Raw genomic sequence first — 14,866 nt, 5'->3', positions numbered from 1 at the left:
AAATAAATATTAGAAAATACAAGACTATACAAAATATGTTTGATATGTATTGATAAAATCATAAATATATACATTAAATTATTTATAAATGTAAATTCTCATATTAAGATCCAATATACATGTCAGTCAGATAATATTCTAATTACTTTTATATACATGCCATGTGTTATTATGTAATAAAATGAAGATTTTTTTATTTTTATTTTTATTTTATAGTGGATAGGCACTCCAACAAAGTTTTCTTACCATGTATGATCCTCAGACTATTTATTAATGAGTCCGGTCAATACTGATACCTTTGTGTCAAACAAAAGAAAAAAACTATGAAATAAATTGTTAATATTAGATATTTATTTTTGATATGTTAACCGATGATTACTTGAATTTCTGCCAACAAATTGAATGACGTCTCACCGGAATCTCAATATTGCCAGGCCTTATACAGATATTTGACTAAAACTACAGACACGTCACTGTCAGGTCCCAATGAGGTACTTTACCGATTTCCTAATTCCCGCTCTTTTCTCCTCAGCTAGATTGTATAATGTAATATGATTTAATAAATCTATTATTTATAATTTATTGATATTAAAAATAAAAAAAAATTTAATATATTTTTAAATAAAAATTACTTTAAAAATCAACTATTATTACAATAATAAAAAGGTTCTTAGCGCATACATATTCTTCTGATATCATAGCTCAATCTCTTACAACATATGATTCTTGGGTAGATTGTTAACGAGTGTGGTTAATATTGATATTATATTCTATTTATTTTTATATTTTAAAATTTTTTATTTTTTTTATTTTTTTTAAATTAATATTTATTATTATTTTGAAATCATTTTGATATACTGATGTCAAAAATAATTTAAAAGATATAAAAAATATTATTTTAATATATTTCCAAGCAAAACACACTTTGAAAAGCAATCATAAACACACTCTCAAACATCTCATAATGACCTATTTGTTTTTTGGTTTTAAAAACATTCTTAAAAAAATTTAAAATTATTTTTGCTTCAAATTAATTTTTTTATATACTTTCAGATCATTTTGATGTATTAATATCAAAAATAATTTTTAAAAAATAAAAAAATATTTTGATGTATTTTTTTATAAAAAAATACTTTGAAAAACAACTACAATAAAATAAATAATTAATTAGATATTTGGGTTTTTTTCACTGATACTACTTGAATTCCTGATGATAACAAACTGAATGATGTTTCACCGTAATTTTATTTATTTATTTATTTATTTTTGTAAGGAGGAAGATGCAGAACATCTCCTGACGTTAATTCAAAAGATTGGATAATGGAGGTACGATTCCGATTTCCTTCCTCGCTGTCCTTTTCCTCAAGTAAATTGTATAATGGAGCAGTGCAGAATCAATTATTTATATGGCCACTTATCTTTTTTATTTTTACAAAGCACAGCATAGCACAAGTATTTGTTTTACAAATCTCTTTCGCTTCCTCTCAAGTATGTCAAGAAAACACTTAAAAACATTCCCAAAAAAAAATATTCAAAAACCAAATGTAAATGGTAAGCTTTTTAATGGCCAAGTTAACATTGCTAATTTTAGAAACTAGAGGGATAATATTGGAAAAGTTTAAACTATAGGATTAGAAGAAAATGTTAATTAACCTATAGAGACAAAAATAAAATTTATCAAATAATAGTTTTGAGCATCATATATGTCATTCAATGTTGATTTTAAGCCTCATTAAATAAATTTTTCATTTTAAACCAAGTTGTGTGACTGATAATTAGAGACATCTTGCTTGGGGATGGCACTAAAGGTCTACCTCTCCAAGTTGTGTGACTAATTATTCAAGTGAATTAACTAAAACAAATTAGAACGTGCAAATCGCTAAATTTATCATCGGATAACATGAGCAAATCATTTTTATTCATTATTAACATGTGTTCTTCTGTTGAAGACTTAGATTAATAATTTATTAATTTCATGGTTGGTCCTAAAAATGAGCAATTTCTTTTCTTTTCTTTTCTTTTTGCCAATTTTGCATAGAATCTCTCAAAAGGAACATGGAGAACTAATTATCCCTTTTTGTTGTTTCTTTGAATGTGGGTTTAATGGCGCTAAAGCGTTAAGTTATTAATAGATGCTATGATATTAGTTTTTTTAATATTAAAAAATTAAATCATGTTGAGTTGATGTAATATGATTAATTGAGTTAATATTTTTTAAAAAATATTAGATTTGAATTTAAAATTATGATTTGATTTTAAAATAAAATAAAATTAACATCTTTTTTAAAAAATAATATTAAAATAAAAAAAATATTAAATCGATTTGAATTTTTTGGGTAACACGGAATTCACATCATAGGCTAACTTTTTTATAAGAAAGAAATTACTTAATTATTTAAAACAATTAATCTGCTTCACTTCTCAAGATCATAATTGAACAAAAGGCGCTAAAGCCATAAATCAATGGGATGCCTTCACCTCTGTGCGCATCAAACGCCATTAAGAAAATCTCTATTTTCATCAAGATTGCATGGTAGATTAGGAGACTAAAATAGAAAGAGCATAAAAGCTCCTATTCGGAGAAGTGCAGACAGGATAGCTAGCAGGACACCCTCAGCGCCCAAATCAAGGAATTTAAAGCTCGGATAGAGCAGCAAGAAGATCAGTACTGTTAATATGCAGGTATGTCAACAGAGTATTTGAACTTATCATTGCCGGATTTCTCTCTATGTGCAAGAAAGAGATTTCAGTAAACTAACAAAAAACTTCAGCTTTTGGCATATTAATCTTGAAATTCTTAGGGGAAAAGGCAAGTTAATTGTAAACATGAACAAAATCATGCAGATTAAGCCAGAAAAAGAAGCAAATTTTCAATTCAATGCAATCCAAAAGCAAAATCCAGTCCCATAGAGCTGAAAGTGCATATGAACCATGTACTGGCTTCAGCAAAAGGACTTGTGATTGGATCCAAAGTTATCACGTGCAGAACAATATACCTCTGTTCTCCAGGTATAGCAGCTTCACGTGAAGATCATCATCCATTGTATGGGAAGTGATGGAGGCACTCCCGGCCATTGTATTCCTTCTCATTTCCCTCTCTAAGATGTCAGTGCATAACCTGTCCTTGTTCGCTTCCTTGCAATCTTGAATTAGATTCTTGTAATTTTTTATATTTTATATTTTGGTAATTAAAGAGAAGAAATATATAGTTTTTAATAGAGAAGACAAGTCACAAGGGTCTCATACTGGTGAATTGAAACCGAATATTAAAGTGAGCAGTGAAATCAAAAGGTGGTAGGTATTTGAACTTGATATCTTTTGTCAATATCTTTAGTTCTTGATCGAAATTCAATTGTTCGAGCTAGGTGTCCTGTCACGTCCAACTAACCACAAAAAAAAAAAGTTAAAGAGAAACTGATGTCTCACAAACGTTTTTGGCGTTGCTCCCAAAAGTATAATGAATAAAAATCTTTGCTTGAAAAAACAGAGTAAATCATATATTTTTTTGAAGAGATGTTGTTCGAAGGCGGGTGAGTTGGAGGGCCATATACTGTCGCACCATTGACTCGTGTTGCATGCCATCCATTCTTTGTTTTTATCAGGACTTGAAGCAAAACCGTGAGAAGAAAACAGGTGCTGATTGTCGCACCTAAGGGCCTTCAGTTAATTTTATTCAATCAATATTATATATGTGTTTATTTTTATTATCATTTGATTAAATAAAAAATATATATTAATTAACAGAGTCAGTAAATACAATTAAATAAATGATCTGTGTTGTTAGATCGATCTGTGTTGTTAGATCAAGTATCTTGATTTATATTCGTTTCTCGATTTTTCAAGATATATATTTAATTATTGTTACTAATTTCTTTTTATTTATTGATATAAATGGCTCTTGTTTTGTTTAATTATATGTATACATAAATTTTTTGATTTATATTTAATTTTTTTATTTAAAAAACATGTTGGAAAAACTTGTTTGTTTAATTTTTTTATTGAAAAAAAAAATCCAACTCGTACGTGTCACGTTTGAAATAGCTAGTAAACTTGATAAAACGTTTGTGAAGGTCAATTAAAACATCAAAGACATTCCAAATAAATAACCTAATAGCTTTTGTATTTTTTAAAAAATTATCCTTGAACGAAAATAGCATAGGATAGTGATTTTTTTAAAAAAAAATAGCATGTCTTAAAAAAATAATGGAGCTCAAAAAATACTAATAGAAAACAGGTGCAGATTGTCGCACCTAAGGGCCTTCGGTTATCTTCCCACTCGCAGCTCGGACTCGTTTTCGTTAAATAGTACTTAAATCCAATAGCTTTGCAATTCAATTGCAATACTGAAGTTTATTTTTGTTATTTTTTTAATTTTTAATTTGATCATTGAAAGAGATCGTCAAATTTTAAGGTAATCAGCTATGAACTTTGTCCATCAATATGATCTATTTTAATGTTAAAAAAATCTATTTGATAACGAGAATTCAACTTAAATGTTTTTTTATCTTAAAATTATATAAGAAGCCAAATCTAAGCTGAGAAGATTTTTGATTTTGAGTTGATTTTGATTTTTTATGTGCGTATTTTTTTTTTAATGCAACCTATAGATTTAATAATAAGGTGTTTAAATTTTTTTTTAAGTATTATGATAAAAACATAAATTGAAAAATAAATTTTTAAATAAAAAAATAAAATTTATTTTTTCAGGCACCTTAAGAACTGAAATTTTGGCAAAACAAGATGACACATTAACTAGAGATTTTTTTTCATAAAAATATTGGGCGCTCGTTCGCCTAATTTTATCTTTTTAAAAAAATAAAAACATAAATTGACACGAGGGCATTTCTAATTGAGCCAGACATTGGCCTTTTTCCTCTTTTTTTTTATATATAATTTTGTCTTTTTTAAAAAAGTCAATACTTTTTTATATGTGTTTGATAAATAAATTTATAGTTTATATTTAAATTAATATCACTTCTCTCTCTTTGATTTCTTATTTTTTCTATTTATCATGCCTTAAATAGTTGTTGTTTTTTAATTATTTTATATATGTTTAACTTTTTAAGATATTATTCTAATTTATCTATAATTTTTTTTTATCTATTATATAATTGAGATTTAGTTTTAAAAATAATAAATATTTATTTTTGAATAGTATTTCTAATAAGTACAACTTTATAAGATTTTTTTCCTTTTAATTTTATTCAATCAATATTATATATGCGTCTATTTCTATTGTCATTTGATTGAATAAAGAATGTAATGAATACAATTAAATAAATGATCTATGTTGCTAGATCAAGTATCTTGATTTATATTCATTTCTCGATTTTTCAAGATATATATTTAGTTATTGTTACTGATTTCTTTTCATTTATTGATATAAATGGCTCTTGTTTTGTTTAATTATATGCATGCATAAATTTTTTGATTTATATTTAATTTTTTTATTTAAAAAACATGTTGAAAAAACTTGTTTGTTCAATTTTTTTTATTGAAAAACAATATCCAACTCGTACGTGTCACGTTTGAAATAGCTAGTAAACTTGAAAAAACGTTTGTGAAGGTCAATTAAAACATCAAAGACATTCCAAATAAATAACCTAATAGCTTTTGTTTTTTTTTTAAAATTATCCTTGAACGAAAATAGCATAGGATAGTGATTTTTTTAAAAAAAATAGCATGTCTTAAAAAAATAATGGAGCTCAACAAATATTTTTTTAAAAAAAAGCATAGGATAATGAGCTGCGTTGTTCTAAACAATGCAGCCAATATTGTTTTTATTTTAATTTAGAAATTGTGTTGTAAACAAAGCCCATCATCCTTGAACGAAACACATTATCCCACACCAAAACAAACGAAGTTGTAAGAATTTTGATAACAGTGATTAAAATACATTATCGATCCCACACGGAATACATTCGTTGTGTTTGGTGAATATATTTTTAAGATATCATTTGATTTTAGTGATTAAAACTAATCCTTTAAATTTCTCTTTTCAATTTCATTCAACAGATATGAATTGCTCGATTTTCTTTTTTTTATCACATTATATATATATATATATATTATTTTTTTATTCATCTGTATCATGTAAATTTTTCTATACTAATTGAATCTTATTTTCCTTATTATTTTATTATCTAAAAAACATTAGATATTAAAAATTTTGTTATTTTTTTATCTAAAAAATCGAAGTTATACGTATAAAAACAAAAGGCAGAAACATATTGTACCGATTATTTGTTTTTGGAGGACTTGAAGCAAACGGGAAACACACTGTCCCACATCGAGCAATAATTGTGAAGCATCTTATTGAAAAAATGTTGGAATCCAAGAACACATTGTACTGATTATTTGTTTTTGGAGGACTTGAAGCAAACGGGAAACACTGTCCCACATCGAGCAATAATTGTGAAGCATCTTCTTGAAAAAGTGTTGGAATCCAATAACACGGTGTTTCGATTATTCGTTTTTTGAGGACTTGAAGCAAACAGAAACACACTGTCCCACATCGAGCAATAATTGTGAAGCATCTTCTTGGAAAAATGTTGGAATCCGATGGAGGTGCCGTTCAATCATTGCTCGTTCTTTTCTTTGTTCAGCAGGACTTGAGCGAGACGGTGAGCTAAGCTTTTTTCTCGGACAAAAATGCCCTTGAACAAAGAGGAAAATATTGTCCCACATCGAAGCAAGACTAAAAGGTGATCATGATATTCTTTAATATTAAAATAATATTAAGAGGATACTTTCTGTATGATCATGATATTCTTTAAACTAGTTACACGACGTGTGATGCTGGAAGTCAATAGTTTTAGTTTTTGTATAAAAGATATTAAAAAAAATTAAGATATAAAAGTATTAGGTTTTTTTGCAAAGCTATACCCAAGAGTCTTGGATGTGGCTGCAACGCCTGACCTCAGAGTAATATTTATAATATTAATAATAATATTAAACTTGCTTGACTAAAGTTTAAGTGGGTCTGACTACAATACCAAACCCAATAGTCTTGGATGCAGATCTGGCTGCGAGGTCATATCATAAAAGTGTGATAATTAAATAGATTAATTAAAAAAAACTAAAAGGAAGAAAAAAATTAATGAAGAAAAAGAAAAAAAAATCTGAATTAACTGGATTAACCCTTCAAACCAGGTTAATCCGTCAAACCTTGGATTCATGTCGTGAAAATTTGATAACTAAATAGAAAAAAAAATTTGACGGGTTAACACAAAATTAACTGGGCTAACCCATCAAACTCGGGATCCGTGTCATGAAAATTTGATAACTAAATAGAAAAAAAAATTGAACATTAACAAACTAAATTAAACAAAAAAAATTAATTAAAAAGGTAAAAAACAAACAAAAAGACATCAGCTTTTTCACTGTGGACTACAGTGTGCAGTCCATAGTTAAAGGCATAAAAACAGCAAAAAAAAAAAACTAAAGGCATCAATTGATAACTAAATAGAAAAAAATTTAATAGTGATGAACTAAATTAAATAAAAAAATATTAAATAAAAAGAAATAATAAAAGAAAAAAAACTTATAAGAAGAAAAAAACTAATGAAGAAAAAGAAAAAAAATCTAAATTAACTGGGTTAACCCGTCAAACCTGAGATCCGTGCCATGAAAGTCTGATAACTAAATAGAAAAAATTTAATATTAACAAACTAAATTAAAAAATTAATTAAAAAAAGAAGGCATCAACCTTTTTACCGTAGACTACACTGTGCAGTCCACAATGAAAAGCATAAAAAAAGCAAAAAAAAAAACTAAAGGCTTTAGCCTTTTCACTGTGAACTGCATATAATATTAAAAGATGAAATCGGAAGAACAAAACTAATGAGGAAAAAGAAAAAAAAATATGAATCAACCCGGTTAACACGCCAAACCAGGTTAACCCATCAAACCTGGAATTCATGTCATGAAAGTATGATAATTAAATAGAAAAATGATTTATTATTAATAAAATAAATTAAAAAAAAGATTAATGTCGAAACTGGGATCCATGTCATAAAAGTCTGATAATTAAATAGAAAAAACTTAATATTAAGAAACTAAATTAAAAAAATAATTAAAAAAAAGACAAAAAAAACTAAAGGCATCAGCTTTTTCACTGTGAACTGTATTGTGCAATCCACAGTAAAAGGCTTAAAAAGAAAAAGAGAAAAAAAAAACAAAAGCACACGCCACGAGTTAATTTTTTTTCTTGCATAAAAAATATCAAAAAAGGCTAATATCTAAGAGTGTTGGGTCTTTTTGTAAAGATATGCCCAAGAACCTTTGGTTTAGCTGCAACGCTTAACCCGAGAGTAATATTTATAATATTAATAATAATATTAAACTTATATGACTCAAGTTTAAGTGAGTCTGGCTACAACACCGGACCCAAGAGTCTTGAATGTGGATCTGGCTGCAAGGTCGTGTCATAAAAGTGTGATAATTAAATAGATTAATTAAAAAAAAACAAAGAAAAAAAACCAACAGGAAGAAAAAAACTAATGAAAAAAAAGAAAAAAATCTGAATTAACTGGGTTAACCCTTCAAACCAGATTAACCCGTCAAACCTGAGATTCGCATCATGAAAGTTTGATAACTAAATAGAAAAAAAATTGACGGGTTAACCCGTCAAGCCCGGGATACGTGGCATGAAAGTCTGATAATTAAATAGAAAGAAATTTAACATTAAAAAACTAAACTAAACGAAAAAAAATTAATTAAAAAGAAAAAAAAGCAAAAAACAAATTCCGGGTTAACTCGTCAAACTTTAAAAAAAGCAAAAAAAAAATCTAGGTTAACTCGTCAAACCAGGTTAACTCGTTAAACCCGGGATCCGTGTCATGAAAGTCTGATAACTAAAAAAGAAATTAACATTAACAAACTAAAATAAACAAAAAAAATTCATTAAAAAAAACACAAAGAAAAAAAGCAAAAAAAAAACCCATAAAGGCATAAAAAGCAAAATAAATAAATAAATAAAAAAAAAAAAACAGTTTAGTGTTTCAATGTGGAGTGCATAGTGAAACATTGAACAGTTTTAGTATATGCTATTAATTAAAAAGAAAAAAAATTCAGGTTAACTCGTTAAATCAAGTTAACCCGTCAAACTCGGGATCCGTGTTATGAAAATTTGATAACTAAATAAAAAAATTAACATTAACAAACTAAATTAAATTAAAAAAAATTCATTAAAAGAAAAATACACAAAGAAAAAAGCAAAAAAAAACCCATAAAGGCATAGAAAACCAAAAAAAAAAAACAGAAAAAAACAGAAAAAAATGGGAAAAAAATAAAAACAGAAAAAAAGGGAAAAAATAAAAACAGAAAAAAACGAAAAAAAGAAGAAGAAGAAGAAGAGAAAAAAAAATGAGAAAAAAACAAAAACAAAAAAAGACTGCTTAGCATTTTACTGTGGACTTACATAGTAAAATACTGAGCAGTTTTAGTTTTTTTTAATATGTATTATTATCCCAAAAATCTGTACCGAACCATGATATTGTTTTTGAAAAATCCATCTATCTTTTTTTAAAAAAAATAATCAGCCATCTATGTTGAATGTTTACGCTGACAAGAGAGAGACCAAGGATAAGGCTTTGACTAATACACTGTTATTGAGGGCGGCTGGTATTATACAACTGTCGGTGGTCGATTCCATCTTCGAGGTGTAACGTTGTTGTTCTACGTGCTAACCCTATCCATATTTATTATTCTATATCTTATTTAAAAAATGTGGGAAAAATATTGTATATTTACCGTGTATATAAATTTATTGCATAAAGTGTTTATACTATAAACAATATTTTAGCACTTGTAACAAGGTTGTGAATTCCATATTAGTAAATATTTTATTTTTTTAATTGAAATAAAATATTTTAATTTTGAAATATTTCAGCATAATATTTTTGGAGTTGTATTGTTCACACACATACACATATTTAACAAATATAATTCAAATTCAAGATAAATTAATTATAAATTATATAACACAAACATGATGTCAAACAAATATAATTTTAAAATTTAAAATATTTCTAAATGATCAAGATTAAATAGATTTTTAACTTAAAGTAATTCAACTAAAACAAAATATTAAAATATGATGAAATTAAAAATTTTTAACATAAATATTTTAAATATAAAGCTAGGTCAATGCTATCAAAACTAATGGGATCTAAAGCATCCCTTACTTTGCTCAAATTCCTACAAATTATAAACTTGAAAAAAAAACAACATGAATATAAACCATATATATTAGTGATAAATCTAATTTAAAAAACTAATATCATTATTAATGAAAATAGTAATAATAATTTTCAATATTATTATTAATATCATACTTGGATGGTTTAATTAATTAAATTGAACCAGGTTCAATTTGATTTAATGGCTTTTTTAAAACCAGAACGGAACATGTGGAATGAAACCGGAATATTCATGACGGAATTTAGCTGAAAAATCTGGAACGAATCAAGATTTGAAATGAGATGAAAATTGTTCCATTTTGTTCTGTTTTTTGAATTGTTATGAAATGTTTTGGCCATTCCAGACGAAACGGAACATAATTGACAACCTTGCTTGTGAGATGTGTTTTTTTTAGTTAACAAGTATTGCAAGGTCGTTTGGTCCTGTTGCCACTAGGATCTAACTGTTACCACTATATGGGGTTGGGTCTTGTGGCTAGCAGAACCCATTAAATGGCGTTGGGTTCTGCCCTCAATAGGACAAATCAATGTTGGGTCATGCCCAGTAAGACCCAACACTTTAATTTTTTTATTTTCTCTTATTTGTTTTTCATATTATAACAAGGAAATGAAAGAATAAGAGTTTTATTATATTGTATAAAAGTTAGGTGAAGATAATTTTTTTTCATTTGAAGTTGTGTTGAATTTTCTTATAAAAACATATTTGTCTTTATGTTTCAAAAATAATAGCATATTAACAATAGTGGTGAATGTAGTATATGCATAATCTATTTTAGTAAAAAAAATAAAGAAATAAAAAAGAGTAAAGTTGTCTCACTTGAAGGATTATATTATCTTTAATGGACATAAACGGGAATTTATTTAGTAATATTATTTTTAAAAAGAAATCTTAGTAATTGTATTATGTTATTTTTATTGTTTTAGCTTAGACTAAATGATTTATATATTTTAACAAACTTTATTAATACTCAAAAAATAGTTAAATAGTGACATAAAAAATTTATATGTGCATATTCTTAATACATGTTCACATATAATCTCTGTGAATTCTTTAAAATAAAAACATATATATATTATCATATTAAAGTTGATGGAGCTCTAAATAAATTTTTTATTCACATCATATACTTTATTTATTTGTATTATATTAGAGAATTTGTTTACAATAAAATCAATTACAAAACAATTCATAAATATTATAATATAATATTATTTTGGGTAATATTATCAAGATATTGAGTCTGAATCCGTAGCCAAACTCATGTTTACTAGATCCTACTGCCTTGCAGGACCCAAAGACAGTAGGTCTTTTACCCAGCCAAGAAGGCATGACAACATAAGGCAATGGTGGGCAGAGGACCCAGGAGTATTGGGCCTTGGTGTCAGTAGAACTCAATGACGATGGGTCGTGCTCTACTAGGACCCAACAACAGTGGGTTCTGCTACCAGCATAATTCAATAATGTTAGCCAAATCTATTTTGTTCAAAATTCGGGTTGACAATTGGCCTAGAGTAAACTGGTTGACCCGACAAAAATCGAATAGAGTTTTTTTTTAAAATGTGTTTTTTCTCATACTCAAAGACACCTCTTTTTTCATATTTCTTAGTTGGTTGCTAACTCATTTTAAAGTTCACTATATAAATACTCGAAAAATATTTAATTTTTTTTTAATTTAAGATTTGAAACCTTTAATGTATATAAAAAAATTATATTTTTCTCAATGTGAGATAAAAAAAACTTTTATTATCTTAATTAATTTAGTGATATATCTTAATTAATTTATTAAAAAATAAATTATTACATGTAAAAAATGATAAGAATATCTCCCCAGCAAATTACTTGGGTTGGACTGTATAACGATAAAAAAGAGCAATCATGGAAAGTTGTTATGTTATTTAAATTGTAATTAGTGTTATATTGTTAGTTAATTTAAAAAAAATATAAATAGAAGAGATAATAAAATTTATTTTTTATACAAAATAATAAAAATATCTTCACAGGAATTTTTTTCTATATAAAATGGATTCAATTAATTAACTAATTGAATGTTATTAGTTACTATTTAAATACTATAAAATTTATGATATTGATTAGCTAAGCTACTTTTTTCAAATTAAATAATAATTTTTAGACAAATATCAAATATATCTATTAGATTATTATCAATTTGATACTCCAGTTATTTTTTATTCTAATTTTTTTATTAAATTGTTTTAATTTTCCAAATAACTATTTAGGATTTATGTTAGAATACTTAAAGGTAAACAATGACATCAGTTTTTACAAAGAAAGTATAATTAAGATGAAAATATAGACAAAAAAACTTAAAAATTAACGAAAGTCTTTAATTGAGAATTCAAAAAAATAAATTAAGAATAGAAAATTGATAATGAAAATTATTTTTTGAAAACATTATGAAAAAAAAATAAAAATAGAAAAGTGTCTTTGAAATTGTAACTCTAATCTCATTTATATTGTGGATTGGAATAGTAAAATAATGATGTTTTCCTTCTCTCCAAATATCATATGGCTTGTCTATTAAATATAATAGTCTTATTATATATATATTTTTTACACTGTAAAATTACTAATTTACTCTTGAAAACAAAAAATATTGAACTAACTTAAAATCATCAATTCTTTAACTAGCATTCATAGGCTTTTTCATCTTTATATTTTGATTTTTTTGTTGTTATCAGGTTGAATAATTAGCACTTTTGTAATTGAGTTATATAAATATTATTTTAAAAAAATGGATTGATACATGAATTGTATACGCCAACACGTTGATTGAAGCCACATTATTTAAGCATCACATGCAAGGTGGTGCGATGGTCAAATGGTGGCTTTCGAGGCTGCATTCAAAACGTCTCAACGACCCCTTGGTTTCTGAGCAATGCTTATAGCATACGGATCTCTAATGTGGTACTGACAACTTTATTTCATTATTTTCACCCTACTTGTTGATTTTAATGCTTCAACCTTCGTATTTTCAAAACAACTATTCAATTTATTTTTCCTTTAAATTTAGTTCTTGTTTTTTAATTAATATTTATTTTATTTGAAATGATTTGTAAAGTTAAATTTTTTTCCTACTTCATCTTTATTTAATTTTTGTTTACCTATAAGATTTGATTCTTGTTCTTTTTTTTATTATTTGTTTTGTTTTAAATTTTTTTTTTTAATTTAATTATTTTTTTATATTCACCTCTCATCATTTAATTTAATTTTTTTACGTCAAATATGATTCTTATTTTTTATTACTATTTGTTTTTATTTGGTAAATTTGTTAGATTTAAATATATTTTTTTTATGATTTTACCATTTAACATTAAATTAATTGGAAAATAAGCTTCTTGATTGAACTTAGATTTAGAATTTCATGGGTTATAAATTTGGAAGACCGACCCAGGTATAAGATTTGCCTGAGGTTGCTTAGTTTTTTATTTTTATTTTTTAATCCTTTTGTTTTAGTTTCATCTTTTAACATTTATTTTATTAGAAATTAGGCTCTATTATTTTTATTTCCTTACCAGCTTTCTATAAGATTTTTCTCTAGTTTTGAAAATGACTTGGATTATCTCGAGTCTTTTTTATTACCGTTCTTTGTTAAATTTAGCTTTTTAAAAATAACTTTATTTTTTAAATTAAATTAGATCAATTGATTCAATATAAACACAAAATGCTCGCTTCATTGTATTTTGCTAGGTTTGTTTTTTCGGGTCGTTGCTATGATGGTGTGCGTGACATCTTTTGAATTTAAGGGTGAGCAAAAAAACTGAAAAACTTATTAAACTTAGAAAACCGGAAAAAAAATAACTGAAAAAATCGAACCATGAAAAAAATCGATTAAACTGGTTAGAATTTTAAAAAAACCGACCAGTTCGGTTTTATAAATCTGAAACTGAAAAACCAAACCCAAACTGGAAAAACCGAGCCAAACAAAAAAAATGGTTTTTATTCAAAAATAACCGAACTGAACCGAAACCTGTTGGTTTGAACTGATTTAAGTTCAGTTTTGGTTTTTTTTTTTAAATCTAGTTTGGTTATTTTTTTTGATAAAAACATAACCGAACAAAAAATAATCATCCCTACTTTTGATTTCGTCGTACAACCTTTTGCAATAGTGTTATAACCGTCTTGATTAGCTTTTTTTTGCTGGTAAAGTGGTGTTCACGAGTCTTTGATAAATTTTTCTTCATTCTCCTTCCAAATATGATATTATCATCTCATTTTTATAGTTAATTATTGTTGATTTTTAAATCATGTTATTAAATTAACCAATTTTATTAAACTTATTCAAGTTAATGATCCATTTCTCAAATATTTTTTATTTTTAAAGAATTTTAAAAAATAAAAAATATATATCTTAATTACAATATTAAACTGTATCGAGTGCATACAAATATACAATTATGGAAAGAAGAGTTATGCCATGAAGGACACCTGTACTGTCTCCCTCGAGAAGAGACCGCAGCGTGGAGAAGGTTACGTGGTAATTCAAGCTTTGGTCGCCTTGTACGCGTAGGTATTCGGTGCCACGTGCTAACCGACAATTTATTTATCAAATGTATCGATTAGCTAAGCTGTTTTTTAAATTAAATAATAATTTTTAAACAAACATCAAATGTATCTATTAGATTATTATTCATTTTTTATTTGA

General features: G+C 26.1%; 2 protein-coding genes across 3 annotated transcripts in view; one reads left to right on the top strand and one right to left on the bottom strand.

Moving 5' to 3' along the window:
- The window catches only part of LOC7481775 (BTB/POZ domain and ankyrin repeat-containing protein NPR1), a 124,177-nt gene that overhangs the window by 91,873 nt on the left and 17,438 nt on the right, over positions 1-14,866 (bottom strand). Inside the window, exon 2 of one of the 2 annotated variants that reach the window (XM_052447387.1) lies at positions 2,997-3,118. In XM_052447387.1, the coding sequence (XP_052303347.1) occupies positions 2,997-3,090 (94 nt within the window). In that variant the 5' untranslated portion in view covers positions 3,091-3,118. Of the gene's footprint in view, positions 1-2,996; positions 3,224-14,866 lie in introns of those variants that run through there. The other variant, XM_024586227.2, reaches the window with a different exon arrangement.
- The window catches only part of LOC18110541 (uncharacterized), a 61,788-nt gene that overhangs the window by 30,312 nt on the left and 16,610 nt on the right, over positions 1-14,866 (top strand). The window lies entirely within an intron of this gene.

This window comes from Populus trichocarpa, chromosome 15 (assembly GCF_000002775.5).
Source record: "Populus trichocarpa isolate Nisqually-1 chromosome 15, P.trichocarpa_v4.1, whole genome shotgun sequence".
Classification (NCBI taxonomy): domain Eukaryota; kingdom Viridiplantae; phylum Streptophyta; class Magnoliopsida; order Malpighiales; family Salicaceae; genus Populus; species Populus trichocarpa.
Note: the sequence above shows the minus strand (reverse complement) of the source record. Positions and strands in the feature narration are given on the sequence as shown.